General features: G+C 40.9%; 1 protein-coding gene across 2 annotated transcripts in view; it reads left to right on the top strand.

The window, feature by feature from the left end:
• The window catches only part of MCCC1 (methylcrotonoyl-CoA carboxylase 1), a 60,514-nt gene extending 49,136 nt beyond the window's left edge, over positions 1-11,378 (top strand). For both annotated transcript variants that reach the window (XM_027584544.2, XM_027584545.2), the window contains 5 exons: positions 4,005-4,054; positions 6,978-7,115; positions 8,469-8,576; positions 10,189-10,260; positions 11,051-11,378. In XM_027584544.2, coding sequence (XP_027440345.2) covers positions 4,005-4,054; positions 6,978-7,115; positions 8,469-8,576; positions 10,189-10,260; positions 11,051-11,179 — 497 coding nt within the window. In that variant the 3' untranslated portion in view covers positions 11,180-11,378. The remainder of the gene's footprint in view (positions 1-4,004; positions 4,055-6,977; positions 7,116-8,468; positions 8,577-10,188; positions 10,261-11,050) is intronic.
• The last annotated feature ends 8,996 nt before the right edge of the window (positions 11,379-20,374 follow it).

The raw sequence follows: 20,374 nt of genomic DNA, 5'->3' as shown, positions 1-20,374 counted from the left end.
AAAAAATAGAGAAATAAGAGGATATTTAACGTTCTCTTGTGGAGATCTAGAGATAACTAGGGGAGGGAGGAACAAGTTCAGTTACCCTGTAACGTATGAAAGAATTTATTCCTTTGGTGCAATTGTAAATGGGATTGTTTTCTTTATTTACCTTTCTGCTATTTCATTATTAGTGATAGAAACACAACAGATTTTTGTGTATTGATTTTTATATCCTGCAACTTTGCTGAATTCATTTATTAGATCTAAGAGTTTTTTGGTAGTCTTTAGGATTTTCTATGTATAGTATCATATTATCTGCAAATAATGAAAGTTTTACTTCTTTAATCAATTGAATGCCTTTTATTTATTTGTTTTCTTGTCTGATTGCTGTGGCTAGGACTTCCAGTACTATGTTGAATAAAAGTGGTGAGAGTGGACATCCTTGTCTTGTTCCTGACCTTAGTGGGAAAGCTCTCAGCTTTTTATCATTGAGTATGATGTTAGCTGTGGGTTATCGATAGATGAATGGATAAAGAAGACATGGCATATATACACAATGGAATATTACTCAGCCTTAAGAAAGAATGAAATCTTGCCATTTGTGACAACATAGATGGACCTAGACAATATTATGCTAAGTGAAGTAAGCCAGAGAAAGACAAATATCATATGATTTCACTTATATGTGGAATCTAAAAAATGAAACAAGTGAATAAACAACAAAGAGAGAAACAGACTCAGAGAGAACGAACTAGTGGTTGCTGAAGGAGTTGAGGGCAGCGGATGAAATGGTGAAGGGGGCTAAGAGGTACAAACTTCCAGTTATAAAACAAGTCACATGAATGAAAAGTACAGCATAGGGAATATAGTCGATAATATAATACACTTATGGTAAGCATTTAAAAATGTATATAATTGTTGAATTCACTATGTTGTATACCTGAAACTAATTTAATATTATATATCAACAATAATTCAAATTTTTAAGAAATTTTTTAAAAAAGAATTTAGAATTTTCCTGGCAATGTGTTTACTATGATTCTGTTGACTTTCATGTCAGCTGAATACTTTTCATATTTCATAAATCGAAAAAAAACCCTAATCTGGTATAATTGAATGCATTTTCTCCTCAGAAGGGTTAAAAGATATTGGCAAGATATAGGTTGAAGAAGGTTCATTTACTAATATGTTCATTTTAAAGTTTTCAAAAAAATAGATGTTCTGAGTAATGTGAAGAGGAAAAAAAGATGTCTTTGTCCCTACTTTCCTCTCTTAAGGAATTTACCATATAGCAAAGGAGAAGTGGGTATGTTGGGAAGATAGGTGGTGTGGTGGTTAATAATGCAAACCATGGGGGTGCATGGGGGGCACAGTCGTTTCGGTGTCCATGACTCTTGGTTTGGGCTGAGGCCCCAAGGCCCCTGAGGGTCATGGGATCGAGTCCCTTGTTGGGCTCCACACTCAGTGCGGAGTCTACTTGGGACTCTCTCTCTCCCTCTCCCTCTGCTCCTCCCCACTGTGCTCTCTCTGTCTGTCTCTGTCTCCCTCTCTAATATAAATAAATAACTCTTTAAAAAACTAAAACTAAAAATAATGTAGACCCTGGAGTTAGGCTGTTATGGGTTTGATTCTGGTTCCTCTGTTGTCTGTGACCCTTCGGGAAGACATACACTCTCTCTAAGCGTCAAGTGTCCTCAGCCATGAATGGGAATGATAGTGATAATTACTTCCTTGGGTTACTGTGGAATTAAATGAGACGATACACAGAAAGCTTGTTGTGCAGCATATACCAAGCAGTCCAGTACACATTAGCTGTCATCATCATCATTATTACTCAACTACCCCTTGCTACTATTGAAAGACAAAGTGGATATATATGTCACATGTCAATAAAAAAAGGTGGAAAAAGAAATAAAATTTTAAGGTGGTTGCAAAACAATATGTATAAGAATATACTATTTTTATAAAAAAATGTAAGTTTGTGCATTCTGAAAGGACACATGTTAAAGAGTTTAACAGTAGTTACACTGGGCAATAGAGAGGACTTTCCCTTTTTACTTTATATATTTCAGTATTTGATTTTTGTGAACTGTTTTATTTTTGCACTTTTTTTAAAAACAGCTGATAAAGAGGGGTGCCTGGGTGGCTCAGTTGGTTAAGTGACTGCCTTCGGCTCAGGTCATGATCCTGGAGTCCCGGGATCGAGTCCCACATCGGGCTCCCTGCTCAGCGGGGAGTCTGCTTCTCCCTCTGACCCTCTTCCCTCTTGTGCTCTCTGTCTCTCATTCTCTCTCTCAAATAAATAAATAAAATCTTTAAAAAAAAAAACAAATAAAACAGCTGATAAAGAGAAAAATCATTCTATTATAAAACTGGATGAGGAAAGAATCAATGGTGTTTTATATGCAGATGTCTATCTAAATGTTCAGAGGAGAGGAAATTCATTCCAGCTAGACAGACTTTTCCCAGGGACCATGAATGGGTATGATGTGAACACAGGGCGAGGTTTCAGTTTGGTGGGGCTGGGGACTGACAACATAGTGAAGGAGGAGCATGAGCAAAGAGGCACAGTAGGGGGAAGACTGGAGGCACATATGGAGAACATTGATTTGCCCATTTTCCCATTTGGTTGTCATATAGGCTATGTAGAAGAATGGTGGGAAATAAGACTGAGAGTTTAGGGCCTTCAGTACCAGGTCTGGTATTTTGAATATGGTGGAGACATGCTAGGAAGCATCAGCTGGCAGGGCTGAGAAGGAAGCAGGACGTCCCAAGAAGACCTCAGAGTTACCCAGGCCTGTGGCCTTCCCCCTGAGTCAGGGTCGAGCGATGGGCATGAGAGGAAGAAATGAATAGGACAGATAGGGAAGAACTTGGGAGCTTTGTAGTCGACTATCGCATGTGGAAAGCGAAGGAGAAGGTATGGATGACAGGTTTTCAACCTGCAGGACAAGGAAAATAGTAGTGCCAGTCATGGACCTCCCAGGGCGGGAAAGAATGCAGGCAGAGTGGGTAGATGATTTATTGGACCCACCATGTTCACTTTAAGGTGCCGATAGAGCATCCAGCTGGGAGTGACTAATCAGTTCTGGAGAAGGAAGGTCAGGGCTGGAAATAGATTTGAGCTGGCAGCATCAAAATGGTAGTTAAAGTATCAGGAGTCTATGAAATGACTTTGGTCTGCATTCTTTATACCTCAAAACTTTTGATTTCCATCTTCTAGGAAGGTCTTTTTTTTGCCCCCATCTCCTAGGAAAGCCTTTAACCAATTCTGTGTTCACATGATACTATGAAATATATTGTATATTTGTATGGTCTGTTACAGTTTACAAAGCACTTTCACATTTATTAAGTCATTGTAACATTCTCATACCCATTTAATGGGTCAGAATGGACCAGGAAATCAGGACTCTGAGATTTGAAATGACTTAGTCAGGATCACAGAGGTGATCATGCGACAGATGGCAGATTTGGGTCTTAAACCAGAATTTCTCTCTCCCAATTCATTGCATTTCCTACTTTAACATTGCAACTTTTCTTGTTGAAGGAAAAATATCTAAAATAGCCTACAAACATTAAAAGAGCTAAAACTCCATTTTTAAAAAAATTTTAATTCCAGTGTAGTTAACATACAGTGTTTATTAGTTTCAGGTGTACAATATAGTGATTCAGCAATTCTATACATTACTCAGTGCTTATCAAGATAAGTGTACTCTTAATCCCCATCACCTGTTTTACCCATTTCCCACCCCCCACCCCCACCCCCCGCCGACGGTAACCACCAGTTTATTCTCTATAGTTAAGGGACTGCTAAAACTCCATTTAAAAAAAAAAGAAAAAGAAAACTTTGAAATTCACCTTTTTTGGAACCTGCCTATAGATTTTTTTTTTTTTAATCTTTATTGTCAGGTAGTTAAAAGATGTTGATATCTTTTAGGTTGAAAGAGATTTGTAGAATGTCAGTTACTGAATAAATGAATGCCTTCTAATTTTTCTTCAATTTTCCCCCCTTTTCCATAAAGATGTAGCCATAGCTGTAACATATAACCATGCTGGGTCGTATAGCATGCGGGTAAGTCTAACTGGTTTTGTTCCACAGTTTAAAGCTAAATCTGATCTCTCTCATACCAAGGAGGGTCTTTTTTTCACACTCTGGTTTCTCCTAAGCTGGTGACCAGTATGACTATAGTTAGAGGCTGTCATGTGCTTTTATTTCAGACCGATTTGGGGAAATTACCCCCTCTACAGTTCTGATTGTCTTCTCAATTTGTCTGTGGTACCCTTAAGAATGAAAACTTGGTAAAAGAAAAAAAAATAGTAATAATAGCTTTGAATCAGACGCCTGACAAGTCTCTAAAGTATGTGCATGTATTTACATCTAAAGCAGCCGTTCTCAAACTCTTTGGTCTCAAAATCCATGTACACCTTTAAAAATTATTAAGACTCCCCGAAGAGCTCTTGTTTGTGTTAATTACATGTATTAATATTTACCATTTAGGAAGTTAGACCGAGCATACTTTTATTTCATACTGTTCTTTTTAATGTATATTTTAAAAATTATATGTAAAATTTACCATATTGAACATTTTGGAGTTAAAGACATTAAATATATTCACATTTGTTTTACAAGCATCACCACCACCCATCTCCTCTTTTCTCCTCTTGCAAAATTGACATTCTGTACCCATTAAACAATACACTCCACTTGCCCCTTTCCACCTGCCCCGCTCCCAGCCTCTGGCAGCCACCATCCTACTTTTTTCTGTGTCTATGAATTTGACCACTTTAAGTACCTCAGATAAATGAAATCATTCAACATTTGTCCTTTGTGATTGGCTATTTCACTTAGCATGTCTGTAAGGTTCTTCTACTTTGTAGCATGTGTCCAAGATTCCTTCCTTTTTGAAGTGGAATGATATTCCATTGCCTCTATATACCACACTTTGTTTATTCATTCATCTCTTGATGGAGACTTGGGTTGCTTCCACCTTTTGCCTATTGTGGATAATGCTGCTCTGTACATGGGGGAAAAATACCTCTTTGAGACCCTGTTTTCAATCCTTTTGGGCATATACCCATAAATAGAATTGCTGGATCATATTTTTAATTTTTTGAGGAACTACCATACTGTTTTCCACAGTGGCTGCACCATTTTACGTTCCTACCATCAGTGGACAAGGGTTCCCTTTTCTCTGCATCCTCGCCCACATTGATTTTCTGTTTCTTTTTTCTTTTTTATAATAGCCATCCTAATGGGTATGAAGTGTTATCTCACTGTGGTTTTGATTTGCATTTCCATAATGAATAATGTTGTTGAGCATCTTTTCATATGCTAATTGGCCATTTGTATATCTTCTTTGGAGAAATGTCTATTCAAGTCCTTTGCCTCTTTTTTTAAATCAGGTTGTTTTTTTGTTGTTGTTCTTGTTGAGTTGTAGGATAAACTGAGAAAATTTAAAACCTAAGATTTACACAAGCACATGTTCCATTAGCTGTCAGGGTGGCATTATCACATGTCCTGCAGTCTCTAGAAAATCCTACTGTATATTCATGAGAGAATGAGGGTTAAAAAAAGGCAAGTAACATTAGTATTATTATGAAGTAGTTTGACTTTGTGGACCCTGAAAAGGGTCTTGGGGACCCCAAGGTCATACTTTGAGAATCTCTAGTGAAAATGTTCATAATAGTCCTCAATTGAAAAGTCCATTACACTGGCAAAATGAAATGCTGAAAGGAATTAAAAAACATAAACAACAATGTGAGAACTCAACCAAATTCATAAATAGTAAGGTACAAATTCAGAGAGCAGAACAAATCATTTTAAATATGAGCCAAGAGACTTTAAGTCCTACAAAAAGAATTGATTGAGGATATGCTGTGTATCTGCCAATGCCATGAGATACCATTTTGTTTCACTGAGATTCAGAAAAACTGGAAAGTACCTATTTTAGTATAGGAGAGTGGTAATTCATATCAGTACCTCTGGTTTGGGGACCCCTTTCTTATTCCCTTGGTAAAGTCAACTACAGATTTGTTCTAATCTGCTCTTTGAACTACATTCACAAATTTAGAATGCGCTTGTGTAAACCTTTAAACAAAACTGTTCCCGATCTAACCTTTTTGTCCTGAGAATTTCACAAACATTCAAACGGCTGTTTTAGTAGGTTACAGAGCCCAGTAAATGTCATATTTAACTTAGGATAGGTGAGAACCAGTGTATAAATACTGCAGTGTAACCTGGTTTACCTTAGCCTCTATAATATATTTGAAAAGAATAGCCACAGGACTTTGACAGTAATCTCGTGGGAATTGAAATGAAAAATAGAGAAGATTTAAATGGATTTCCTGTGTGTAGAGGAATTTTTTTTCTTGAGTATAGTATATGTGAGAAAATATTTTTTTAAACAGAAAAGTTTCATGTCCCTTTGTCAGCTTCCTTGAAAGATCAAGTGTGAAATCTGTTCTTTGGCATTCTCTCTTACAGTTAGAAAACTGTGGCCAGTCTCCAGCTAATTCATCTTCTTAAACTCAAAACTGAAACCCATAAATTTTACCTACATGTTGGGGAGATAAAAGATATACCATCTAATTGTGTGGTTCTGGCTTTTTTCTTTACTGACATTGGCATAGTAAAACCAAATTTGACTTCAGGTACTCAGAAATGAATACTAACATGTAATAGAGTCAACTGAATTTTAATAATCTTGCTTAATTTGTATTTCTATTTCATGTTTTTATTGTTATTCTTAAATGAACATTTATCTGTAGCATTATGGTGCTATAGATAAGTTATCTGTTTTTTTAATTATCTTGTGCTGTTTCTATCTAGAGAACTTTGTTTATGAATCTTAGGGGAAAGTTCATACATGGCTTTTTAAAAAAATATTTCACCTATTTCCTTTTGAAACTATTAATAGTAAAGAATTCTGATTTTATGAATTCTGTGGGGTTGTTTGTTTATTTTAAGGATCTTATTTTTCTGTTTTTATTTTCAGATTGAAGATAAAACTTTCCAAGTCCTTGGTGATCTTTGTACTGAGGGAGACTGCACTTACCTGAAATGTTCTGTTAATGGAGTTGCTAGTAAAACTAAGCTAATGATCGTGGAAAACACTATTTACTTATTTTCCATGGTAATGTCTCTTTTTTTATAATAACACTGTTGAGGTTTGGGAGAACATTGCTTGACCAGAGGCATCCCACTGAAACATTAGAAAGACCCTGCTTCCTTCCATCACTGCTGTGACCTTTCCTCTGTGTCCCCCTCTCCACTCTGTTTCTTTGCCACATTCCTGCCTTCCCTAGTTCTTTTGTTCACAGAGCTCCTCACTGATAGATACATATTCATTTTCTTCCTTTAATTCTGAAACACGTCCTTACACCCTTCTTGTCAGAAGGTATCTCACTGCCCAGTGCGCAGTATTTTCTCAGGGATTTGGTGCCTGAATACTTTCCCAACCCCATCCTCCTGGCACTTGGAATTCTGGGGATTTGGGAGGAGGTGACCACTGAGGGAAGAGTCTGTGGAGCCGATATTCCTTGTGGGGAAGGTGGGCAGTAGGAAGGTAGTGGGGGGTTAATGGTGGTGTCTTAGCAGTCAAAGGATGGTTGATGATTGAGGCAGGCGTGGCATAGATTTGGGTAGGAGCATGTCTCCTGACTCATTGCTCCCAGTTAGGAGCCTGCTGCCTGATGATCCCGTAGTTTCTGCATGGGCAGAAAAGAAAATGGATTATCAAATACACTGTGGCCTCTTCAGAGTCTTCTCACATTTGAGAGCCATCTTACAGATCATATTCCTTTGTGATGAGATGCCTGTAGTATTCTGGTAATTTACTTTATACAGAATCAAGGATGATCTCACTTGATCAGGCATTCCTTTCCATAGTTATTCTGGTAACAATATGGTGGTGGAGGCAGTATGGTGGAGTGGTGATGAGTAGGAGTTCTGGAATGTGAAATCCCGGCTCTACCTCAGCAGCTGTGTGAGCTAGGGCAAGTTAAACTCTCTGGCTTCAGTTTCCCCTTCTCTAAACAGGAAAAATAACAGTACCTGGCTACCTCATAAGCTTGCTGTGATGATCAATGACTCTCTCTCTCTCTCTCTCTGTCTCTCTCTCTCTCTATATATAAATATATATATATATATAAAACTGTTAAGAACAGTTCCTGGCTTAGAATAAGCACTTGATAGTGGGGATGCTGCTCAGAATGGCTTTCAGACAGTGGCTATCTTTTATCAACAGTTATATACCTTAATTCCTTTAATCCCCTATGAGGCATGATGCCATTACTCCTTTATAATGGGAAACCAAGACTAAGAGGGGGTTAGTAATTTGCTTAAGGTCACAAAGCTTGATTGGAACCCTGGTATTAAAGATGACTAATATTTAACAAATAGCTTGAAAACAGTCATTACCCTGTTAATTAATAAAACTACAGTGATTTGATCTTGATTTCATTTCCAGTTTGGTTTCTGTTTATAGGAAGGAAGTACTCAGATTGGCATACCAGTCCCCAAATACTTGTCTTCAATGAGCTCAGATGGAACTCAGGAAGGTACCATAGCTCCTATGACGGGTACCATTGAAAAGGTAATCATGTGAATGTATGTAGAAGGATGTTCAGTAAGGCCCAGTAAATGGCATATATATCATTTTTCCCTCCTCCAAATCTTTCTCACTGGAAAGCATCCTATTCAAGAAAACAAGAGACTGGGGCACCTGGCTGGCTCAGTCGATAGAGCATGTGTCTTGGAGTTGCAAGTTCAAGCCCCATGTTGTGTGTAGAGATTACTTAAAAATAAAACCTTAAAAAAGAAAGAAAACAAGAGACTGTATGACAGATTCAAGTTCTATGTTCAGTCTTCAATGAAAATACCCATTTACCTAATTTATGATACTGTTATTTTTGAAAGTGGGAATTTCCATCAAAGTACAAATAATCTAAATTTGTTGTTTTATGATTAAAACGGAACATTCACCAAGTATTATCCAGGTCTGTTTTTTAATGTTAAACTTAACAGCAAACAATTTATCACGAAATAACATTTTTTCTAATGTACATAATTGCATGTGTGTTAAAATGAAATTTGAAAGGCTGGTACTGGTGAAGAACAACGAGGTTTGGTGTTGAATGCTATATGTATTCAGAGTTATGATCCATACTGAAATAACTTCAAATGGTGGCGGATCAGTAGTAACCTTTTTATACACTTGAATATAGTAGAGTACCTTTAAATGCATCTAAGTCATAAAAATTCAACACTATATTCTTGGTACCCAAAAAGAAGGAGAAGAAAATAATCATTTAAGTAGTGAAAGTGATTGCACCCACCGTTCCCCTCTACAGATGTTTGCCCCAGAGGGAGTATGAGCTCAGAGACTTGGATCACTCAGTCTCTGTTCCCATGGACATTCCATAATGTGGGCATCCCTGCATATCTGTGGCAAAAGATGCACATTTTCCCTATAGCTGCCCCCTAGACCATGCATTTCATCAAGCACTATCATAGCATCACCCAGCATTGGGTGATTTGGGGGCTTTCAGAGGTGTTTCTCATTTTTCACACTTTGGGCTCTACACATTGACTTTAGAACCTAACTCCACTGGGTGATGTTTCCAAAAACTGCTTCATCACCATGTTAACCAGGAAGACAGCTGAGACATGGGATATATGAGTTCATTTATACATGTAAAAAGGAAAATAAAGATTTTTTTCCAGGGTTGCCAATAAGTTTAGTTCTTTCACATGAAGATAGTCGTCTATGCATTTACCACACAGGGGCCTCAAAACTTGGAGCACTATCCTAGTCCACCTATGAAATCTAGAAAACAAAGTGTGACCCTCCACCCTGCCTATGACATTTAAGTATGTTGGTTCTTCCTTGGTGGTGGTATGGCTTGTCTGTACATTCATGAAAACACAAAAGGATCTCAAGATGTATAAAGCATATTCATCTGATTCAAGGAAAACTAGATGGTTTGGGGATGGAGGTGAGGAGCTAAGCAGTGTTCCCTACTGACAAGATGCCCAGCAACACAGATTGACCTGTAGGTCTCTGATTTGCCTCAGCACACCTGTCTTTGGCAGATAAGACAACCACATGGATCCATACTTTCACTGTGTACATTCGTACTCCAACTCTGTGGACTACGAGGGGCCTCTGTGTTTTTCAATATTAACCTGTCACTCTTAATTTCTAGATATTTGTGAAAGTCGGAGACAGAGTAAAAGCTGGAGATTCTCTAATGGTTATGCTTGCCATGAAAATGGAGGTAATGAAATCACAAGTTCACTTGCCAGTTAAACTTTGGGAACTTTCAGACCTAATTTTTTTTTTATTATAAGTTAATACCATTTTAAATATTAAGAGCCACAGGTTGATGGAAGCATTAACTGCAAGACATAAAACCAAACCACCCTTCTTTTAAATACATTTTCATTTTAATTTTGTGAAACTGTACCTGTCCATTCTGATACTGAAATTAAAGAAATTATCCATAGCTTAAATTCAGGCAGTTCCCCCCAGCTGACTGTTAAACTGTTGGTATTTTCTAAGGCCAAACTTGGGATGCCAAGCATCAGTATCAAGGTGAAACCTCAGTCAAACTAGATGAGCTGTTGAGGTTTGTAGATGGTTGGAAATTGTAGGCCAGTAGTTCTTAGCCTGTCCACATAGTACAATCACCTGATGGGGAAAGCTTTTCAAAACTACTGCACCAGACTGGCTGAATTGGGATTCCCCTGGAGTGGGGCCTAAGGATCGGTAGTTTTGAACAGCTTCTCGAGTGAGACTCCGTGGTGAAGCTTGTTGCGAATTACCAATAAGGCCAGAACTTCCTGATCAGTGACCTTGAGTGTGTTGCAGGTATGTAGAATAGTGACTCCTCACAACTCCAAAGCACACCATAAAAAGGTTATTTTTCTCTGGGTGCTGTGGTGTAAAAAAAGCTTGAGAAACATCAGAACAACTGGCTTTATTTTTCACTTTTCTCCTCTCTTGCCTTGCTGCGTGCTCAGTCTTCACTGGTATTGCAGTCATTGCCATGTCTTGTGTCCCTGCAGCACACCATAAAGGCTCCAAAGGACGGCACGGTCAAGAAAGTGTTCTACAAAGAGGGTTCTCAGGCCAACAGACACGATCCTTTAATCGAGTTTGAGGAGGAAGAATCTGACAAAAGAAAAGCAGAGTAAACTCCATCAAAGAAATGCTCCATTAAGCAGTACCTTCAATATAGTATCTCTACACCAAAAAGAGAAAGTGCCTTCCTGCTTTTCTCGGAGTCCAATAAACAGCAGTTTTACTAAATGATTGTATGATTAGGCTAAAACACATTTTTATCTTTGAGAATCATGTACTTGGGTCACCAACACAATAAATTATCTCAAAATATTTCATACTAATAGATTGACTTTTACTTTTTTATTGGAAGCTAATAGAGTTTGTTTCTGCCTCAAATTTTATACACTGTAGTGTCTTTTAGGAAGGCGGGTAGCACCTTGATCAAAAGAGGAGGACTGGAAGAGAAAAGGTTGTTTAAGTTATTTCCCACTTAAAATCATGATGAAAATGGACATACTTCAGAGACAGAAGCAAATCTGAAAACATGATTGAGTTGAACGTAATTTTCCTGGGGCACCTGGCTGGCTCAGTCGGTTAAGTGTCCGACTCTTGATTTCTGCTAAAGTCATGATCTCAGGATTGTGAGAGCAAGCCTCCCGTCCAGCTCCACATTGGGTGTGGAGCCTGCTTAAGATTCTCCTAGGGAGCTTGGGTGGCTCAGTCGGTTAAGTGTCCAACTCTTGATTTCAGCTCAGGTCATGATCCCAGGATCCTGGGATTGAGCCCTGCATCAGGCTCCCTGCTTGGTGGGGGAGCCTGCTTCTCCCTCTCACTTTGCTGCTCCCCCCCTGCCCCGTGTCAAATAAATAAAATCTTTAAAAAATAAAAAAATAAAAGATTCTCTCCCTCTCCCTTTGCTCCTCCCCTCTCACTCCCTCCCCGCCCCCCGAAAAAAAAGAAAGAAAAGAAGATGAATGGGGAACCTGGGTGACTCAGTTGGTTAAGTCTTTGGCTCAGGCCATGACCTCAGGGTCCTGGGATTGAACCCTGCATCAGGCTCCCTGCTCAGCAGGGAGCCTGCTTCTCCCTTTCCCTGTGCCACTCCCCCTGCTTGTGTGTGCTCTCTCTCTCTCTCTCTCTCTTCCAAGTGAATAAATTTTAAAAAGAAAAGAAAATGAGTAAGGTGTGTTCTACATCCAAAAACAGATCTGCCCAACTGAAGTAGAGGGTATTTGGGGGCTATAAGAGAGGTTGGAGCCAGACTAACTGGCAAGGAAGAGCCCTTTTGGATTTTATCTTGCAAGTGGCAGTTACATTGAATTATTTTTTAGCAGGGAAAACAGGAATTTGTAGAAAATTCGTCTGGCTGGTAGAGCCCTTTTAAGAAATTTTGACATTATTTCACAAGGTTGAACATTTGCATACCCTTTGACCTAACTTCTAGAAATGCACAAATGTGCACTAAGAATGTTCATAGCCACATTACCCATAACATTGGAAACAATCCCAGTTGGTTGGCAGGAGAAGGGGTAAATAACTCTGGTATGGCTCACAGTGGAATACTATGTAACAACAAAATAAACAGGCTAAGAACATCAAAGCATGCGTTTTGGAATCACAGTTAAAGACAGGGGTTAGGGGCGCCTGGGTGGCTCAGTTGGTTAAGCAACTGCCTTCGGCTCAGGTCATGGTCCTGGAGTCCCGGGATCGAGTCCCGCATCGGGCTCCCTGCTCGGCGGGGAGTCTGCTTCTCCCTCTGACCCTCTTCCCTCGCGTGCTCTCTATCTCTCATTCTCTTTCTCTCAAATAAATAATAAAATAAAATATTAAAAAAAAATAAAGACAGGGGTTAGCTTCAGGTATTAATCAGGCCAGTGGTTGAGACAGGTGAGACATAAAGAGACAGATGCAAGCTGCTGCTAATGTTCTAGGGCTGAATGGTTGGTTGGTTATATGTATCATGCAATTATGTTTCATAACTAACATGTTACATAGAAACTTCATACTTCAAATAATACTTATAAAAATCTCATCTGGCAGCAATATGCATGTGGATGGAGGAGGAAAAGACTAGAGCCTAGGAAACCAGTTAGGAAGTTCTTACAGATACTTAGGCATGGGGTAATAAAGGACAAGGCCATCTCAACCAGAGCTTTTTTAAATCTTTTTAACAACAGAGGCTTTGCCCCTATCCAAGCAAAACTCTCTACAAGAGGGAAAAGGAAAGGTGCTCTGGTGAATATTAGGGGTTGCTATTTTCTCCCTTTCATCCCTTTCATGGAACAAGATCGAGCTCTCAATTTCCTTGTTACTTGACTGTGTTGGTGCAGAGAAGGAATTTAAAGCCCGCCAGCCCAATTACCCACATATTGGTGGAATCCTTTGAGAGCATCGCTAACGGGTGCTGTGTGAGCAGAGTTCCTTTGCATGTGCCTACATCCTTTCCTTCTAAAGACAGAGCATTTGCCTTATACCAGGGCCTCTGGAAACCAAGATGGCAAGGAATGGTTTTTACTCCTGCCCTAATTAATGGGAAACAGGATCCAGCTATGTAGAAGAATGTACTCTAATTGATAGTATGATACACCGGTGCACTAGGTGCCATGGCGGGGGCCAGGTGAGTGGCGTAATCACTTCTACTTGGCTGGGAGGCTGAGGGAGAGGTGGTGACATCTGACCTGGGCTTTGGAGTACAGCCATCTGCCCGCGGCGAAAGAAGGTAAGGTAAGGCCGTCGCAGGGAGAGGGACTAGCGAGGGCTAATAATAACAGTAAGGCGTGAAAGTACACACGCTGTTCGGGGCACAGAGCCACGCAGCTCGGGCTGGATCATCGGAGGCGCGGCAGAGAGGGGCTGGGCAAGTGGCTGCCCAGCAGGGAAAGGACTTGATCCCGGAGGCCGTTGGGATCCGTGGAGATTTTCGAACTTTTCAAAGTTATTTCTGTCCACAGTCAGGAGTACAGACTGGAAAGTGGAGAAAGACCGGAGACAGTCCAAAAGAGGCACCAAATATGGATGCCTGAGGGCGCCTGGGTGGCTCAGTTGGTTAAGCGACTGCCTTCGGCTCAGGTCATGATCCTGGAGTCCCGGGATCGAGTCCCACATCAGGCTCCCTGCTCAGCAGTGAGTCTGCTTCTCCCTCTGACCCTCTTCCCTCTCGTACTCTCTATCTCTCATTCTCTCTCTCTCAAATAAATAAATAAAATCTTAAAAAATATATATATATGGATGCCTGAGCAGGATGGGCCAGGTGGAGAAGACAGAGGTCGGTACATATTTCCACGACTTAAAAGTAGCTTTTCTTTTGGGTTACCTCCATTTGCAAGCATGGGTCAAAACCCTAGTTGTGTGATTGGAAGAAAGCAGTTTTCTCTCTTATCTCTGACAATAGCATTCTGGATGCATTGTGTTCAGATCTAGAATAATGAAGAAAACAACAAAAGTTAAGACATTGCTTTTTAATCCTTGGTGAGGCCACATAGCACTGTAGTCAAAACAGCCTTGGGCGTTAAAATTCTGGCATTCAGACCCTTGGCCTTGCCACTTACTGGAGTGTCTTGGGGAAAGTCACTGACACTCTCAGCATCATCTGTAAATGGGGGTGGCAACACTACCTCACAGGATCGTTTGGCAGATTAAATAAGAAAATGTACAGTGCCTTTAGCACTGTGTCTGGAACATCATTTATTTGCAACTGATATTATTAAATTTTAACTGCAGTTATTGCTCCAGAGCAATTAAGGAACTGCTCTAAATTCAGCTCAGCTGCTTATCCTTGCCAGCAAAATTCCCAGGTGCTGGGGTGGTGAGCAACCCCACCTGGACATGCATCACTCTGTCCCCTCTTCACTCCCTCTCCCAGGTCTAGCCGGCTCCAGGGTCACCCAGGCGCTTGTCAATCACAGGCAGATTGTGATGCTGTCTGGGGAAGGCCCCATGGTCCCCTCCCTCTGCGACAGTGGGCTGTCAGGCTGGCATGTCCTAGAGCCTGCGTGCTGATGGGACGGCAGCATGCCCAGAAGCAGCTTGCTTCTTGCACAAAGGATGGGCTCCATCTTCCAGTTGTCACACGTGTGTAGATGGCGCTGGAGCAGGGACCGTCCCTGTCTGGCTTCAGGCTCCGTGTGAGTGGGCGTCACCATTCCCGTGGGGCAGCCGAGTAGGGAGGTCCCTTACTGGGGCTGAACTCATTCTTTGTTTTTTCCTCCACTACTGGCTTCTCTTCTCACCCTTGCACTTAACCATTCTTTTTTTTTTTTTTTAAGATTTTATTTATTTATTTGACAGAGAGAGACACAGCAAGAGAGGGAACACAAGCAGGGGGAGTGGGAGAGGGAGAAGCAGGCTTCCCGCGGAGCAGGGAGCCTGATGCGGGGCCTGATCCCAGCACCCTGGGATCATGACCTGAGCCAAAGGCAGACACTTAACGAATGAGCCACCCAGGCGCCCCAGCACTTAACCATTCTTAACCCTCAAATCATTCTCTGAGGAATATTAGAAGTTGAAATGTGCATCTATGTTCCACCTTCTGTTGTGGTTAAGATATTTTACAGTGTTGATAGTAAGACCTTGCCCTTCTGTCGCACCTTCCGTCAAAGGATATCTAAAAGCACCCCGAGATATTCACACCAAGCTTCAAGATACCCAGGAAGAGGGAAATGTGATTTAAACTGCGTGGTGAGAGGGAAGGAGATGGATGTCCCCAAATGCTTTGCTCTGTGTCCAGAGCAGGGAGCCTTGGGTCATTAGTGCCTTCCCGCTAATGACACACTGCTCCCTGCAGGCTGGCTCCGGGGAGCTGCAGCCTTGGGGGAGTGGTTCTCCTCCACCAGACTCTAAGTATAGGGCATCCCTGGAGGCTCGGCCCACGCTCCACAGCTCTCAGAGTCGCAGGCTGGGTGGGAGCAGTCTTGCCCATCCGCCCCCAGCCCCTGTGAATAACCCTGGGGACACCATTCCTTCTGGACCAGGGGGTGCCTGGATTGTTAGCATATCATAGCCGATACCAAAGATTACCCTGTCCCTCTGACATTTGTCTCCTCTATGCTGGATCACGGGAATCAGAATGCCCTGGTGCCTCTAAGTGGCTCAGTCTCCTGCAATGAGTGGCAAGGACAGGGAGCACCCGCCCCTTAAACCTCCAAGTCACAGCCCTGACGTAATTCCGTCCCACCTAAGATGGCTAACGTCATTCTCTGTATAGACCACTCCTCATAAGCTTGGTGCTAAACCCTTTGTTTAGATTAGAAATAAATCCTCGTTCCAAATCCATCACCCCCACCAAAACCAAAACCAAACCAAACAAAAAACAAAAAACCCACTAACAGCAACAACAAAAGATAATTTGGGGCTTCTCTCTCTTCTCAGTTATTCTTACTCCTTTATCAGCACCACCCATGTCATAAAAGCATTGTGGTTTTGTTCCCATTCCTGAAGGCAGGTGGCATGTTAGTCATAATTCAGACTGGCATCCCACCTACGTTCTCCTGTTGCTCATCTGGCCCCACCGGGACCTTCCATTTCTGATATGCCATTCTAAGCAGGCTGCCTCATGTGCGGTGGGCAACCCTTGCTCTCAACCTTCCTTACTCCACTCTAGGCCAGACCCATCGCACACCTGAACCCTAGAGTCCTTCCACAGTAATACGATATGTCACACAACTACTGAAGATCTATGTGCAAGATAAGTCACAGGGCTTTAGTTCCTTGGCCATGTGAATACCATTGGTCTCTTCTCAGATAAGTATTAATTTAATTTGTGAATAGGTAATACCTGCCCATGGTTCAAAATCTAACATTGTATACTAAAAGGCATACAGTGAAAATCTCCCTCTTACCCACAGCCTCCTCACCCCTGGCAACATTTAGTTGCTTTTATTTGTTTGTTGTCTATCCTTCCAGTGTTTATGTGCGCAAAACCAAATGCAACTCTATTATCTAATTTCCAACCTACTACAATAAAGGTCAAGTTCTGCACTTTGCTTTTTTAACCATGTGTCTTAGTGATCCTTCCATAATAATATACAGGGAGTTCCCTTATTCTGTTTCATAGCTGCATGGTACCCCATTTGTTCCACTAAATGGACATAACTTATTCAACCAGACACTTATTGGTGGACATCTAGGTTATTTTCAAAGCCTTGCTATGACAAAAAAAAAATGCAGTGAAGAACCTGACAATATTTCATTTTGCACATATGCAGTTCTGTTAGGATAAATTCCTAGAAGTAAATTCCTTGGTTGGAGACTAGTAATGAATTATTGAAAAATTAAGCTAAAACCACCTACATTTGAGGGTAGTGGTACCGTGCCCACAGTAACAACTCATTTTATGATGTACTGATATTTTATCACCAATATTGTCCTCATAGAAATTTGAGGGAACTGAGATTATGAAAGTGACTTCCGCACAATCCTACTTCGCATGGTTGTTGCGACCAAAACTGAAACTAGGGCTTTTCATTCAGAAATTCCCTGCTTTCTATGTATAATGCTGCCTCCTGAATTAGCAAGGCAGGGGGACAGGCAATTTTACTCAACCAGAACTTATCATTTTCTGAAAACGTTCCCTCCTTGGCTGAATATCTCGTCATTCTTTTAGATCTCCACCTGGAGAACTTAATGGTACCATGGCCCCCATGCTTGTTTGGCCAGAGAATCACAGTTAAGCTACTTGCCAGACCATCCTACTTAAAAAGTCAGTGCAACTTCAGGTGGAACTGGTACTGGAAATTAAAACTGTTTTGTTCAGAATGCGGGTTAACATTAAAACACCCTGCAGAGGCACCTGGGTGGCTCATTTGGCTGGGCATCTGACTTGATCTCGGCTCAGGTCTTGATCTCAGGATTGTGAGTTTGGGCCCAGCATGGAGCGTACTTCAAAAAACAAAACAAAACAAAAATACCCTCTGGACAAACTGATCTTCTGGTGGCCTTATTTCCAGAATAAGATCATTCTCTTGAAACTGTAAGAGAAATACCATGTTTCAGCATCGACGAGGAATTTGTTAATTTCCCAGATAAAAACTGTGGTATTGGGAGGTAGACAGGGGAGCAGGCAATGTTATCTAACTTTCAGAGATTTTTACTTCATTAAAGGACTTTGGAAATATCTGATATTTGGAAAAACTTAGATTCAATGTGGTTTAGGTCTTTTAAATAGAAGGGTAAAATTTTGCCCTTCTTGTGGAGAATTGTGGAGACAGATTAAAAGATATGACTCATCAAGTTCAAAATTTCACTATAAAAACTGAGAGAATTTGTTAATTTAAAGACAACTTCCAGAGGCACCTGGGTGGCTTAATCAGTTGGGCGGCCGACTCTTGATCTCAGCTCAGGTCTTGATATCAGGGTCCTGAGTTTAAGCCCTGTACTGGGCTCCACAATAGGCATGGAAGCCTACTTAAAAAATAAAAATAAAGACAACGTCCACAGAGAAGAAACTGATGGTTGCAGGAGTGAGGGGTAGGGGGATGGGCAAAATGGATGAAGGGAGGAGATTTAGTCTTCCAGTTATAGGATGAATGAGTCACAGGAATGAAAGGTACAGCATAAGGAAGAGAGTCAATGATATTGTAATAGTGTTGTATGGTGACAGACCATAGCTACACTTGTGAGCATAGCATAACACATGAAGGTGTCCAATCACTATGTCTGAAACTAATGTGTCGACTAGACTAAATTTTTTTTAAAAAGGCAATTTCCTCATCCTCTGCTTTATTTTCTTATATATTTTTGCAGACTTTTATTATTTGCTAATGTAATTCTTTCAAAAAAAATCTGACTTAAATGAATGTATAAAAAAGTTAAAAACTACACAGTGGAATCCACATAAGACAACTTTGTGGGCAAAAGAATTTGTCCCTTCTTCAATTTGAATAATGTACACACACGCCCAGAAATTTGATTTTGTTATTAAAAGTGGTTTGATCTCTTAGAGACACTAATAGAACCCACAGAAAAATATCTCAACACCTTAATGATGAGTTCTTGATTCACGCACCTGTCACTCCAATCGGGCATGCCTATTGATTTGACTGGTGTGTTTCCCCTGGTATGAAAAGCACAAGGAAGCCAAATCATAATGACAAGCGTTCTTGATGCACAAGGAACTAGATAAAAGGAGTTTGGTGTGTGGTATAGGATCTAACAATTTGCTGCATCTCTCCCCACAAAAGGAATGCTTACCAGTGGCTAAAGAGCCCCAAATGGTTGAAATCATGCTACCAATTTTCTCTTCTGGGATTTCCTACTTGCCCGTTTCATCTACTCGCCCCCATTTTATTAACATATTCTTTCTTTAGATTTATTAACACCACCATTAACCTATTTTCCCTAAACTTTCCTCATGATAGGAATCACCTGGAGTGCTTGACAAAAATAGATTTCTGAATAGAAATTTCTAAGGAAAGGCCTGGCATTCTGTATATTTAACGAACACCCAGGTGATTTTTACCAGGGGGTTTGGGAACAATTAGTTCGGTGTATCTCAAAATGTAATGTTCCTACAAAGCACCTGCTCCTGATTCTGTTGGTCTAGAGAGGGTCCTAGATTCTCCATTCCTAACAAGCTCCCCCGGCCTCTGGCCAGGGGACCGACCCCATTTTGAGTAAGATGCTGCAGTGGTTTTCAAAAGGCGCTCCTGGGCCAGTGGCCTGGGCAGTATCGCAGAACCTCCTAGAAGGGCAAATTCCCAGCCTACACGTAATGAATCAAAAATTCATTGAGGGTGTGATCCAGCAGTCTGTTTTAACAAGGCCTCCAGGTGAGATTTTGATGCATACTAAAATTCAAGAACCACGGATCTATAGTTATGCTTAGCTGCTTCCTACTGCTTCTGATTGGGAGGTTATTTCATTTGAGATGACCCTTTGTACATTTCTGATTTGATTCACGATATCTGCCTTTAGATAGTTTAACTCCATATGGGGTGATACCTTACTAGCACCTTTGTCAAGTGTGCGGGAAATATTGGCAAGAAACTCATCTTAGAGTATTTGGGGGGAACTTATTCCTTGTTATCTTTAATTTGTATTAATACAAGGTAATCTGTCAGAGCGGGGTTCACAAATGCTTAAAGGGACCAAACACTCAGGGAAGACCTTTAAGTGAAGCGGCAGGGTTTCAGGGAGGAGGTCTGGCTTCAGAAAGCAGGGGTACCTCGGCTCCACCCAGCAGGTGGCAGGCCAGGTGGGGATGTGAGCCCAGAGGGGTCACATCTTCCAATTGCTTATGAGAAGCCAGAAGAAGCCGACTTTTCACGGGAAATCTCGTGATTTTTAAGTGTTGGCAAACTATTCAGATTTGTTGTAAATATTCTGTATAC

This window comes from Zalophus californianus, chromosome 1 (genome assembly GCF_009762305.2).
Source record: "Zalophus californianus isolate mZalCal1 chromosome 1, mZalCal1.pri.v2, whole genome shotgun sequence".
In the NCBI taxonomy this organism is placed as follows: Eukaryota; Metazoa; Chordata; class Mammalia; order Carnivora; family Otariidae; genus Zalophus; species Zalophus californianus.
The sequence above is the reverse complement of the archived record's forward strand: the minus strand, read 5'-3'. Positions and strand labels throughout refer to the sequence as shown.